Source organism: Phaethon aethereus (genome assembly GCF_964289735.1).
Source record: "Phaethon aethereus genome assembly, chromosome: 2".
Classification (NCBI taxonomy): domain Eukaryota; kingdom Metazoa; phylum Chordata; class Aves; order Phaethontiformes; family Phaethontidae; genus Phaethon; species Phaethon aethereus.
Window position 1 is genome coordinate 116,208,945 of NC_138582.1, and position 14,409 is coordinate 116,223,353.

The 14,409-nt window shown below is 41.8% G+C and overlaps 1 protein-coding gene across 1 annotated transcript in view; it reads left to right on the forward strand.

Annotated features, from left to right (window-relative positions):
• Positions 1 to 14,409, forward strand: part of ITGA9 (integrin subunit alpha 9) — a gene marked incomplete at its 3' end in the record, with an annotated part of 228,236 nt that overhangs the window by 47,688 nt on the left and 166,139 nt on the right. Inside the window, exon 15 of the mRNA XM_081996300.1 lies at positions 5,247 to 5,407. Within this exon, the coding sequence (XP_081852426.1) occupies positions 5,247 to 5,407 (161 nt within the window). The remainder of the gene's footprint in view (positions 1 to 5,246; positions 5,408 to 14,409) is intronic.

Genomic DNA, 14,409 nt, shown 5'->3' on the forward strand with positions numbered 1-14,409 from the left:
AAATCACTGAATAGATTTTCTGAGTATTTAGGTTTTCTTATGTTCCTGGGGGTATTGTTTAAAATGTTACCTTTGCTTTAATTTCATATCTCTGGACCTGTGGCTAAGAAGTAACTGCCTTTTTTTCCAATCTAAATATCTGTTCCCCTTGTTTGCAAAAGACTGATCTTCCTGCTTCATCATGTCTTGTAAGAGCCAGCTGAATTCCTCTCTGTTGTCATACAAACTGTACTCCTGATGATTTATTGTGGTGAAAGCACATGTGCATCTTCTTTGGCGAGTAACATCCATCTCATTACAAGGAATTTTTTTACTATTAAGTAGACAGTTATAAAACTTCCAACCATTGTCCTTTTATACAATGCTTCTAGCAAAGTGATTTGTCTTGAAAACAGCCGGTTCCTGCAGCCAGAACTATCTGACTGTATAAAACCCCTTGAGGATGTGATTTGGATAAAATATCTCAAATAAGCTCTCAGTTTGTAATCTAACAGTCAGGCCATTTTAATTATGTTGCAGTTGAAGAGTATCAATTAACAAAGAGTGGAACAATTCATGGAAATATTGCAATGGTTCCTCTCCTGCGTGGTTAAATGTGGGGGGAAAAAAACAGAGTATCTCTGTAAGTACATTGTTGTCCAGTTTGCACTCTGAAAGGCATATGGAGGTGTTGAAATGCTATGTCAAAGTTTTGTGGCCAAAAGTGTTGGGATCATCTCATTTTTGGGTGTCTGGGGGCGGTCTGTGAAGTCAGACGGCGAGAACACAGTGCTGACCGGGAACGCCTAAGCTCTCCTAAGGCTTGTCAGCACGGACACTCAAGACTGCTGCTTACTGCTGAAAAGCTGGATGTTGCTCTTGCTTTTTGGCAGCTGAAGTTGGTCACCTACTACACAATGTTCAGGAAGTCAAGCTTCATTTCATTGCTTCAAATATTTAAAGTAATTTCATTGCTAAAATGTTTTTTTCTGAGCAAAGAGCCACGCCCAAGTGAAGCATGTGCTCTGCACTGTGTGCCAGGCATTGTCTGACCCTGTGCTCTGCCTCCATGCTTGCTGGAGAGCTGAGCATCTAATTGTACGCCCACCGCCAGACACAGCCTCTGGTACATCTTGGACATGTGAGAAATACAGCACTTTAAGTTTTCACTCTTCCACCTCGGAATCTCACTCAGGCTGTTCCTCCATCACTTGAGGGGCCATTGCTTTGTCTCCTGGGGTCTCTGTATCTGCAGGAAAAGCAGGGGTGACAGAAAGGCCTTTCTTAGCCTGGATGAGCAGACTTCAGGCTGTTCAGACCATGTGCTTCTGGGTGACCAGGACAAGAAAACAGAGGCTGCTGGCATCTCTGGGTATCAAGGACTGGTTCTGCACTCACCCCTGTAGGAGAATGGAAATAAACTTGTGCCCACACTCTGATAATTTCCTCAACAATAATAGCAACTACAATAGTAATAATAGTGCCAGGGTAAGAGTTAGGCGAATTAAGTGGCTATGAAATGAAGGGCTTTGGGCACTCGGCCAGAGTTAGGCAGATGCATTAGAAACTTCTTCAAAGTTTCTCTTATAGTTCACTTCGGGTGTGCACTGCTTGTGTGTTGATCCATTTCTAGGGTAGTCTTCATGTCCTAAATACTGTTGCCTGAAAGACTGGTGTGAGATTTAGTGTGGGATAATGGGTTGCTTGACATTTTTGCTCTATTTGGATACATTTCTAGGTCTGAAGAAACACGACTGATCCAAAACCTGATGAAAGTGGACACTCTTCTTCTCTGTATCCTGCTGTAGTTTGGTTCTCTCTGTCTTTCATTTTTCCTGTCCGCTTGGATGCAGGCGTAAGACAGGGCTACCCTCTGAATGCCTCAGAAGCAGGGATGCTGTAGGAATGTATTGTTCAGCGTACGCCCGGAGCAGTGAGGATGGCTCCCTACTTAGAAGCTAGGGACAACACTATGAGAAAGGATTTGAAACAAAGTTTGAAGTAAGGGGAAAAGGAGAGCTTTTTGGGAGAGGATGGGGGTAATGTCCTACGTATGTTGTCATTTGCGAGGGCAATTTTTTTTAATACTTTCATTATGAATGTTCTTTGCAAGCGAAGTTCATGAATCATTTTCTCCTCATTATTACTGGTAGAGAAGGCAAAGCAGCACATTCCTCTTCCAGTGGCTTTTTGTTATTATTTAGTAAGTTCTTCATCTTTTCCACGTGTTGTCTCCCCCCCACCGCCCCGCCCTCTGTGAATCAGTACTATAGCTAGTAGTTTAACAAGCAGTTACGGATGTGCTTATTCCTGCTGAGCATTTTGCTGCTTGCTTTTTGTGTGCTGTAGCATCATCTGAGTGGGCAACAAAGGGATGCGCGGCAGCTCGAGGTGTGTAACCCCTCCATTAGCACAGCCAGCTGCTATTCCCGTTTTGGCTCACAGCATACTGCTGCCCAGTTTCTGGCAGTTTTGCCTCACTCCTCTCTGCTTCCACACTGCCTTCAGCCCTGTGAGGGGGCAACTCTTGCTTCATGAGTATGTACATGCCACTTAGGGTAAAAATCCATTATAAAATGCCTTCTGCCATTTACTTTGTTTGTCTGTTACTGGCTGGAGTAACTTGCCTGGTCTGCTGGCTGGTGGTCCTCTTGCAGGTATGACCAAAAATTTCTCAGACGGAGTTGTTACTGAAGCTTTTAGGCATTTAACTTTGCTCATGGAAAAGGAATAGTCATTAGATAAATCAAGCCCTTCATCTGAGCTCATCAGATCCATGCCAGAGTTTTATTTTGATCGTTTGAAATTGGGCGGGCAGATCCCCAGAAACATTTGTAACCAGATGTGCTTAAAGCTGCTGGACAACTATTTGAAGGCATTACCTGAAGAGTTAATTCGCTAGTGAAACCTTGCCTCCCGATCTACTGGAATGAGCAGGAGGAACTTACATCACCAGCAGTGCTAAGTTTGGCTAGTTATCTTCCCACCCCGGCTGCTTTTTGGAAGCAATGAAGCTGGGGAGGGGGGAAAGAAAAAACCTTACTCATGATATTTCAGTTTTTCCACTGATGTGACATCATTGGATATAACATAGAAACAAGTTGTCAAAATAAAGGGGAAGCGGAGGGGAGGATGGGAACTGTGCTGCTTGATTGAAAACATCCACTGCTGTTTCGGAGAGACGGTAGCTAGGGTTGCTTTGCTCAGAGGCCTGCTACGGGGCTTGCGTTGGGACGCGTCTCTGTGCCTGCAGTGAGGAATTGTTCAGCGTCAGTAATACGTCGCCCTTCTTTCGGAGAGCCTCCGAGCCTCCCCAGGCGCCCCTGCAAGCTCTGCAGCCCTGCCTTCCTTTGGTGTTCCTCCTTTGAAGAGGGCTGCGTCTCCCCGCAGAGCTTTTTGCCTCTGCCTGTGCAGAGCCTGGGTTTGCTAATGGGTTTTTTTGTCTTTATTCTAGTGACGCTGGTGTAGCTCTCAGCATGCATGCATGCATGTGAGGTCTTGAAAGAGGAAGGGAGACAACTGGGGATGAGTGTGGGATGTGCACGCTTTAGAAAAGAAAAAAAAAGTTAAAAGACTGCTGGGATTTTAAACAGGCTAACCTTTGTGTTCCTGTTCAGGTGGTGCTCTTCAGTGGGACTGAGCAAACACCACTTCAGTGAGAGTTTTTGGTGCTCAGCTTGTCAGAGTTTGAAACACTTTCAAGGCATTTTCCTTCTCAGCAAGTTATTCTGCCAAAAGCAAGCAAAAAAAGTTCAGGTGGAGCTCTGTGATGGTAGTTAGGCTGATTCCTCAGCTGTGGCTTTTCTTACTACCTAGGGTATGTTTCTGGTTGCTTTATGTGAACTTGTGAGTGAGCTTTTTATCAGAATGCACTCCACAAATGAAAGTGAGATCGCTTTGAATTATGTGAATTATGAATGTTGACAGAGACTGTTGCACAAAGTTTTACAATATCATTACATAAATTCTTCAAAGTAGTGAAATTTTGGTGCAGAAATGTTTGGAAGTGGTAGCATTGGCTGCAGTGTTAATTTAGAGAGATTAGGATTTTCGTTGATTAAAAAAACCCCACCACCACAAAACTAAATAAAAACCCAGAAAAGACCCCTTGCTGAAATTTGGTATAGAAGACCTCACTCCAGGAATGTGTTACATTTACACTGATTGTTTATAAAACTGTGGCTTACAAAAAATTTACATTTATGGGGAGCATATTATCTGGTACCAATCATTTAGGACTTAAAACATAAATAAAAGACAAAGCAATAATTCGGCAAGCACGCTACGTATGTAATGAATCAGCACAGGAGCTGGTGCTGGCTGTTGTTTACAAACCTTATCAACTAATTAAGCCATTTATAGTGAGCCAGTCGCATGGTATTCCCATTATTGCCTTGATAACGGCGGAAATCAGTACAGGCTGTGGTCTGTGATGATGAAAGGAGCTCACAGTCAGTGTTTCCCTTGTTTGTAGAAAGCAGCAGAACAAGCGTTCATGCTTCTGTTGCAGTTTGTTTGCTCCTGTTGTTGTTGCATTTGCCAAGAGGAAAGGACCAGTCAGCTTGGATTATTCAATCACTGTACAACTACTTCAGGTAACAAATAAAGTGGTTTTTTGGACACAGATGCATCCAGTCACAAACCAACCAATTGTGTTAAGCTACCTATCCTGCAGAACAGCAGGAAACAGGATTTACAGAGATACAGCTCATTAGTTTTTGGGTATGTCTTCTATAAACTGCTAGGGATGTGTAACAGCTAGGAGGGAGGATACTGAGTGCAAGGTAGGGACCTCTAGTTAAGGTCTAAATGCAAAGATGACTGCAAATCAGCAAAACTAATTGTCAGGAAGTGCCACATCCTGGTTGACATTTGCATGGTTTCTGCTGTTCTAGAAGGAAAACAAAGCTTGAGGTTGCTGTTGTTGTTTGTGTCATGTTGTTGCTTTTTATGTTAGCAACACAGTTTAAGCATCTCTTGTTTCTTTCTTTTTAATGAAGTATGTGTGTCTAGATGTATTTTTATGCATCATTTCCTATGGGAAAGGATGGGCTGGGGAACTGAGTGACATGAAACCTGGGAGTACATTAGTAATTGGATTTGGTTTTGTGCAACCACAGGAAACTTAGTGATTGATTGAGGGCCTGCAACAGTTGACCTTTCTTCAAGCACACATGCTCCGGGGGCAACAGGATCCATTGATAGGTGGCTAGAAAATAACTATTGTTCACTGACATCCTTTGTTTTCTTCTTCCTTTTTAAAACAGGTCTGAATTATAACTTGACTGCTGATGTGGCAAAGAAAGAAAAGAGCCAGCAACCCAGAGTTTACTTTGTGACTTCAGGAGAGACAGCGGGGCAGATCACAGAGAAGTTACAACTGTCATACATGCAGGAAAAGTGCGAGCACTACCTAGCGTATGTGAAGGTCAGTTCATTCCTGTCCTTACTTACATTGGTGTTGCTGCAATTCCACTCTTTTTTTTTTCTTTTTTTTTTAATATTCAACCAATTAAAGTGGTGTTGCTTGGCTTCAGATGTTCTTTGTTTTCCTGACAGGTGGATGAACTTTTTTGTGTGAAAGCTCAGAACTTCTTACTTGGCATGATTTGTCAGTCTGAGCACCATCAGGCCTTCAAGACCTGGTGCCAGGAATATGTATTTTATTTACTTTTGATCAGGCACATTTGCGGGGTATTTCTTTCTTCTTTGGCATAGTTTGTTGCTACACTTGTTATATGCAAAATAAGGAGGCAAAGTTTTGTTGGAGGCTAAGTTTTGGCAGGAGCAGCAGGTTCGGTGTTTAGTTTTGTGTAAGATCTGACTGCACAAGGGGCTGCTGATGCAATCTGCATGGGAATGGCAGGATGATGTGGGTCTGTCCTGAAGCAGTTGGGCTCTCGGGTTTGAAGAGCACCCTGTATTTCATCTGGACTTGAAAATAGCAGTGAGATAACTTAATTTCACATGTATCGTGGTCCTAGGGGTATAGAGAGTGCTTTCCAGACATGCTGGGACATGGAAAGAGTCTTTTCTTCCTCTGACAAACACTTTGTCCAGGGTCTGCTAGTACTGTAGTTATCTTTGCTTGGCAGCTGTTGTTGAAGAAATGTCACCGAGGTGCCATTCTGTTTGCAAAGTAAGCACAATAGTTTTCTTCTTGGTGAAGAAATTTATAGAATGGATTTTAGTATTATGTAGGAAGGAGATTTATCTTTTAAACCACAAATGCCTTACAAGCACTTATCCTCCTTACTGAAGGACATATTCCCATAGATGAGTGTGACCTAAATTCAATGGATGTCACTTGGGACTCTCTTGTTTTGAGAATCCAGCAGGTCCAGACATCCCTAAATGTATAAACTTTTCCAGGAAGCTGCTTTGTACCTAAAAACTGTGAGAACGGGAGATAAAATTCATCCTTTGACTTTATCAACATTTTATGCATGGCTGTTGAGAGAAAATAAAATAAATAAAGGGACCAGCAAGGAGGAAATTCTGTCCTGTTAAGTTTTGTGGATCTCTGGGAAGAGACGAGATATCTTCCATGTTTTTTTGTTTCTGGAACAATCTTTGCTTTCTGCTGTGGAAAAGCTCGTTAAAGAAAATGTAAACCTGTGAGATTACCGTTACTTAGAAAATATGTCTGTGAGTTTACTAATTATGGTCTTTCTAAAATGAGCACATCTGGTTAGGCTTTAATGTATTGAGTTTGGATGAAAAGGAGCCATATGCCTTTATCTTAACCCAATAACAATTTCTTTCACACTAGCTTTGTTGTATTTTTTTTTTGTACTACACAATTCATTAAAGAGCTACATGTGCCCAGGAAGCTATTTAATTTATTGTAGCATTTCTAGCTTATGTTGGGAATGCAAAGGTAAGAACTATTTTTCTGGAAAATTCCTGGGAAATTTGATTTTTATAAGCAAGTAAGTATGTTTAAAAATATCAACAACTTAAAGCAAACCCAGCTGGTTAACAAACAAGGCTACTGGCTTTCTATACCATATAAGCAGCTATTTTTCACAGTTGGAAGAATAGCAGGAAGTGTCGTTTGTTCATGTAAGGGAGAATACAACGTAGTGGAGAAAGATAATCCCTGTGCTTTCATGGGAAAGGTGATATGATCCACAAGGCTACATGACATTAGAAACATCAAAGAGAGCCCTGCCAGACTCTGGAGGAGTGGAAATGGGGTCATGATCTTTCACTGCTATCCTGAAGTAACAGCTAGTAAAACAAAACCCAAAACCCTGCAAAACAAAAAAACTTCCCCAAACTCAAACCGGAAATCTCCTTGATTGCATAGTTTTGCGATGGAATGGGTGATAAAAGATGTGGGCTTAAAATATATGAAGTATTTCACTTGGGCTTTCCTCTTTCCTTTTATTTACTGTATGCCCCGTGAATTTGCCTCCATGCCACAGTTGTTTGCAGTTTCATCCTTAATCTGTTCACTGTATTATTGTTTATTTGAATCCCTGGTGACAAAGAGGTTTATATGCTAATATGAGGATGTCAGTTCTGGACTGCATGTGATCAAGGGTAGAGAAGCTGTTTGGACTTGGTCAAGCTAGCACATGAGGTCATGCACAACACTACTAGGTAAACAAGGCATCCAGTCCGAATGTCACACAGTAGAGCTCTGTAGGGTACATTAGTTAAATGAAACCTGTTCCAGGTCTTTCTTGCCTGGATGACATTGTCTTACCAACATGTAGTTCTAGCATGCTGGAGGCATAAAACAGAAGGACTGAGAAATGTCATAAAAAACCTAGAACTTGCTGCAGTTTCCTTTGACAGATTTGATCTTAAGAGACCCCAGTGAAACTGAGCACTAAAAGAGTTGCAGTCTGCAAATAAACTGACAGTGATACTCATTAAATCATTTTGCAATTGGTAAGTGTCGATGTTTTGAGCATGACTCTTTTCCTATTTGTGGTTCCCTTTCAGAACAGGAGCTACTGTTCTTATTGTTGCTACTGTATTTGAGTACTAAAGTCTTGTCTTTCCTCATAACTGTGTGACTGAGATAAGTGGATCTCAGAAGGTTCATCGGATATGTGTAGCTCAGAACTTGATCTGGTACAAGGCAGGCTATCAAATTACAGCTCAAGTTGCTGGAGTTATGGCAGTTTTTCTGGTTAAAACAGAATGAAATGGAAACGCTTTGAGACTTCAGAATGCTTTGGGTTTGGTTTTGTAGTGGGCATGGGGAAGGAGAGATTCAGTTTTCTGACTTTTTTTTTTTTCCCCCCCTTCATTGGAACGTGTTTGATGGTTTCTAGTTAAGAAACTTTAATTCTTTAGTATACATAGACAGTAATTCCAATACTCACAGCGCCTCAGGTGTCCTTTGCAAAAGCTGCATTTGTTTTAGTTTAAACAAACTTTGGAGGTTTGGCTGGTACATTCAGTAGAAAATGGACAGCCAGTGCAAGTGGCTACTGATTGAGTTCAGGAGCATCGTTCTTTTCTCGTGTCAGTGCGTAGCCGATCCCTGCCGCCTAGCAGGAGGTGCTTCACTGCTGGACAGTTCCTCCTCTGGCGGTCTAGGGATGATGGTGCTGCCACTGCAGACCTTCTCTCCTTCAGTGGTGATAAAACTACTAACAGCAGATAAATACATTACGTGGTAACTGTCTGTCCATTTTGCTGGAGGAAAATGAAGCAGAAGTTTAAATCTGATTAGTTTGGGGTTTTTTTAAGGGATTTGTTTTTTGGTGGAAGGAATGGCAAACATAAACGTGAGAAAATGGAACGTGGTACTAAACAGAGAAGAAGCAGACATTGCAGAAGAAGGTAGAAACAAGAAAGATGAAGAAAATAAGTAGGTTTGGAGGCTTTACAAGTGTCTCCTTAATCTTTATATCTGGGCTTGCAGCTGAAATGTAGAGGTTTTCTCTTGGGGACTGCACTCGTTTGATAGTGCTTAGAAGCCTTGAGCTGTGTATTTAAGACATGCTGTGATCAGGACATTGACTCTGAGGAAACATTGGTTCCCCTTTCCAGTAACTGGCCTGGTGATTTCCTGCTTGTGTGGGCTCCCCTAATATTTAGGATAAATTTACCTGTGGATAGGACAAAAGAATTTGATGCAGGCAGCAAAGCACATTGTGCCTGCAGACTCACGTGGGGTCAAATCTCATCTTCTTTGGTTTATCACAAAGTGGTGATGGTGAAAGCAGCTTGTACGATTCCTGCATTTATTAAAGAATCACCTTCTGTTTTTTTACCCCACCGTGGGCCAGCCAGCTGGGCTGCTTGTTGCTACCAATCACTGCTGTCTGTGTGCAGAGTGAAAGTTGTAATAGTTTCAAACACAGTCCTGGCACATGATTAAAACAGACACAGCATTTATATTTTCCAGAGATCTTTATCTTGGTGACTGTCTGGTTGCTTTAAGCAGTCTCATGTTGCTCATTGTATTAACTCTTAATGGATCCGGCCATAGCTCATGGCACGGATGAAGCTGAGAAGTGACAGAGGAGTGGTGATACCAAAGGCTTTTCGTAACTGTGTAGATGAGGAACTTATGCTGTGTTTGTAGAGGCAGGTTTGGAATAAAATGCTGCCTTTTCAACAGAAATTGCACAGCTATGTTTTTTTCATTGCTGAATTCAGTAGGCAAAATTTTGCCTTTTTATAAAGTATGTTTCTGGCTTTTGTCTGCCATGCATCACTGTTACCTCAATTCTCTGAAGATACTCTGGGCTACTGATCCCACACAACTTCTTCTCTCATGCTTGTCAGTTTTAGTCGCTGTCTGTGGTTGTGATTGTTTCTCCCTCTGCAGCTGTTTGATCTCATCTGAGGGGGATGCATGTATTAAAGTCTTTTATTCTTAATTCATAGTAATCTGGCTTTTTTCTAGAGTCTGGGGAGCAAAGCATTCAGTCTCACAGTCACGTGTGATGTAGAGATGGTATCACCGTAATCATTTGCAAGATACACTTTCTTATGAAAGTTGTCTGCCTGTCAGTTAACATCTCTGTGTTTGGCTGGTGGTGTTACAGGATAGAGATATACAGCCAGAGACACTTAGAGCTTATTTTGAAGGTTGGGGTTTTTTGGGGGGGGTTGGATTTTTTTAATGAGATCGATTTCTGCCATATTGTCAACACGGAGCCTTTTAGAAACAGGGTGTTTCAGCAGAGCTTGGTTGCTCACTTTTAGCAAGGCCTTTCCTGGGATTCTGGCACTATGAGCGATGGATTGTGTGTTGGATGTGGATGACAACCACTGCTCTGTGGAGGTAGAAGTGAAAACCAGACCCTTGGCAAGTGCAGCTCCCCTCGGTAGTGGCCCAACTGGTCCTGCACACCTCTCCCTGGGAGAGAAGAGAAATTGGAGCAAGTCAGGGGATAACACTTGAAGCAGGGACTGCTTTCACAGCAGCAACAGCTATGAAAACTTAGTCCTGACTGTCTAGGATTTCACAGGGTTTGGGCCACTGGGCAGACAAAGAGAGCACTGACCTGTTCTAGCCTGCAGCAGGAAGTTTATCGTTGCTGCAAGACGAAAGCTGCTATGTAGTTTTGCCAGCAATGATGATTGCAGTGAGATTCAGCACTAAGACCAAGAGCAGAGTTGATATCTTTGGGTTTGTTCCTTTTTGTTGTTTTATATAACTTTTTTTTGCCCCTTTTGCTGAGCCAACTGAGAAACTGTCAGGCCGAGCCAGATGCAGTCATAGCATATGTTCAGCCTTAAAGGGCTGTGGGATAGGTAGGGTGATCATGAAGCACAGGGGTTTATTTACAGAGGCATGCTTTCCGGAACAATTCTGTTTTCCAAAACTGCGCAAAGTGTGCTCGTAATCTATTAGCATAGCCTGCCTCCCCTCCAGCACAGCAAAATAATCTCAGCAAAATAAATGTTTTCCGTTGCCTTACTTTGTAAAGTGATCATCCCTCTCCTTTCAGATACGCTCTGGCTGGCATTTTGTAGAGCTGATGTCTCACCTTGAAAAATAAGCCAGGGAGAAGAGAAGCTGCATTTTTTCCTGAGTAGCTTATATGGACAAGGGAAGAACAGTTGTTAGCTGCATAACTCTGGGTTCCTTTTCATTGCTTCTTAAGTACAGAGACTTAGACGTACCAGGAAGAGTATTAGGAGTTGCTGGGAGGACTGACATCTTTGAGCTGAGCATTAACTGTATTGAGATTTAAATACTGTTAATGACCATGGAGTTGTCTTTGTTTTTTCCAAGGTTTTTGCAAGGTTCACGGAAAACAAGTAAGATTGCCTTTCAAGGGTGAGCTTATACTCAGGTTTGAAACTGTCCTGCATAATTTGGCCAAAATGAAACTGCCAAATATGCCTGGCACTAGCATCTGTTCAGAGGGGACCCATGCTGCAAGTAGTTAAGTGCTTGTAAGATCTGCTAGGACTGATAATGCAGCTACATGGGAGAGGAAATTGTAGCAAATATTGTGCTATTTACTGCTTGGGGGCTTTTTACTTGGCAGTGTAGCTAGTGGGTCGTGTAGCCCAAAGGGTCTTTTGTTCTGAGGCCAGTGGGAGGTTTGCAGCTGTGAACTGAACGCAGAGGTTTTGTCCAGATGCCCTCCTCTGCCCATCCTCCCAGGGCAAACTGGGAAGTTATTCCCAAATAACTACTTCTTTTTCTCCTCACACCTATAGATGATATAACTGGGTGGCAAATGCCGCCTCCTTTCTGGTTGGAGAGTTTCTTTTGAGTGTTTTCTGCTCTTTATGAAGCTTGTCCATTATAAAAACAACAAAACAAAAAAAAAAACCCTTCCCATTTCAAGTTTTAGCAAGGAAGCTGATTTTACTTCAGTTCCCTGTTGCTCTTCAACTTTTGCCAGCATGTATGAAAAAGTCCAAGTATGTTGTTTATGGCCCAGGCAGAAACTTAGTTGCTCTGGTGGAGCTGCTGTCAGACAAAGTGCTTGGTTAATCAGATTCATGAATACAAGTAGAGGGATTTTATGCTCTCTAAATGAAATAAATATCATCTTGAATGAGGCTCAGTCAGTTGGCTTATAGCACAGGAGCTGCTGAAATTCTGCTTTGCTTGCTTTGTATTTCTTTTAACCTGCTTTTTTTAAACTGTAGTGTTCCCTGCTAAACCCTAAAGGGATCCAAATCTTTATTTTTGAATCCTTTGATAAACTTATCCCTTTGATATATTCTGTAACGGGAAAGAAATAGGATATATTTTTCAACTAGAATCTCTCAAGAGTACATATTTCTTAAGTTTTAACAGAGTTGAGAATTGATTTTATTTCACGTAAAGTCTTAATGAAGTGTGACACTTCACTGCTGCTCTTAGACATTCAGTAGCAGGCATATGCCTGGCTTTACTGTCTGCCCGCTGATGTATTTCTGTCTGATACTGTAGCTCCTCAAAAAGAGATTTCATGTGCAGATTAAACCTTTTGGTGACTCAGGAAGGGAAGATTTAGGCCTGGACGGAGGATTGCTCTTCTAGGGAGGAGGATACTAGACCCCATGGTTTGGAGAGACAGTCCATAGGGCTTTTGTCTGAGAGGAGTCACTGCGTTTCCCAGTGATGGCACTTCTAGGAAGTGAATGGCCAAACAGAGATAAAAGAGGTGCTGCACTTTGTGCTAGGAAAAGTAATTTCAAAAGGCAGGTAATGATGGATAGGACTATTTTTGCTTTCTCTGGCACTCCTGGTTAACCAAAGAGCTTGTTTTCTCAGGTGGAAAGAAGCAGCAAAGAAGGCAACATTACTGTTTTAGAAACTTTCTAAGCTTGTTTTTTGTATGGAGTGATATAAACTAAACACATGATGGCAAATTATGCTGTAAAAGTTTATTAGTACTTCTTTGGGACAAATTTACACTTAAGGGGAATACGCTTAATGCTAGAGTATTGCTGCAGAAAATTACAATAGGGAACAGCTTGTTTGTCTTAGTGGTTTTCCTGTTTATAACACATGGAGGAATATCAGTCTGTGGTAATCTCAGACACACACATGTACACGGTCGGCTTATCCTGTCCAAACTGGAGAGTGCCTAAAATTATCACCCTTTCATTTTGCTATGCTTAGGAAGGAACGAGCAGGGCACTTAATCAGGAAACATTGGAGGCAACTTCCAACAGAAAACTCCTCTCTGGGATAAAAAGAGAACAATTAATTTTGCTAGCTGTGGCTTCTGGGTATGTTCCAAATATATAACCTCCTTGTAGTCAGAACAGACTTGAGTCTCCTGCAAGACTCTTAAAGATGCTGTGTTTGGTTTGGGTGGCAACATGTAATGCTAATCCAGTGCCCTAATTCATACCAAAAGTGCCTGACAATATGTTTGAAGAAATGTGGGAGTAATAGGTTGCAGGCATAGAGCTTTTTTGGCAGAAAATGCCTGTTCTCCCTTTCTTCCCCACTACATTACTTCAGTTGTGGAACTAAATTAATCTTGAACTCCTGAGGTCCAGAAACAGTTGAGGAAAGGCACATACACTGTGCCATTACCCTCGCCCCCACGCACCCACTGGCATTTCCATATGCAATGGGGTAGTTACCAATGGTATGGTTGTGCTGGTGATAACAAGTTACATCCCTCATTATAGGCTTCCAGTTTGTTGCATAATTTTAATTATCGTTTCCCCTTGTAGAGCTCCGACCTCTCCTGGAGTCCCAGTTATTTTAGGGAATGTATAGTATTCTCTACGTGGAAGCTGCATGTTGTTCTGTGCTAGCTGTGCTCTTGTGGAGATTTGAAATAGGTAGTTACCTGGGAGTTCAAACTGTTTTCCATTTGCCTACAACGTCTTTGACCCAATGGCATATGCTTAAGCTTGTTTCCTGACTTTATATACAAGATGTTCTTATGGATTGAATGTATTAGGCAAATTAGCTTGTGCTTCTCCACTTTAGTGTGTCATGATTTTACAATGGCCTTTTCTCCCATCCAATGTTTGTGGCCACTGTACTTGCTTTCAGTGGTCATTTTTGCTTTGAAAATTGGGTCATCTCTGAAAATGAGTATATTTTTGAAAGCTGTCCTCCAAGCAGGGAAGTAGTAAAATTTTAGGAATATGTGCAGTCTAATTTTGAGGGTTTGTGTCATTCGTGTCCTCTGGATGGCTCCCAGTGTAATGTGCCGTTTGTTTTCATCTGATGTTAAAATTTGTATTGCTGCATGTGAATGACACAGCTTTAAAAGAACAATTTTCAGAAGAGGACATTGTAACGGCTTCACAGAACATAATTAACTGATTGGTTCTTAAGCAAAAACTCCATGTTACTGCACCAGAGTGGTTTCTCTGACCAAATTCCACCAAGAACATAACATAGCAACTTCCGTGTTTCACAGAAAATTTCACCAGAGGATCTTTTAGTCTGCCTTTATTGTCAAGTTCTTGACCACGTTTTCTGCTTAAGTTGCACCTATTGGTGTTCATGATTTCTCATATGTCACACGAGCAGTT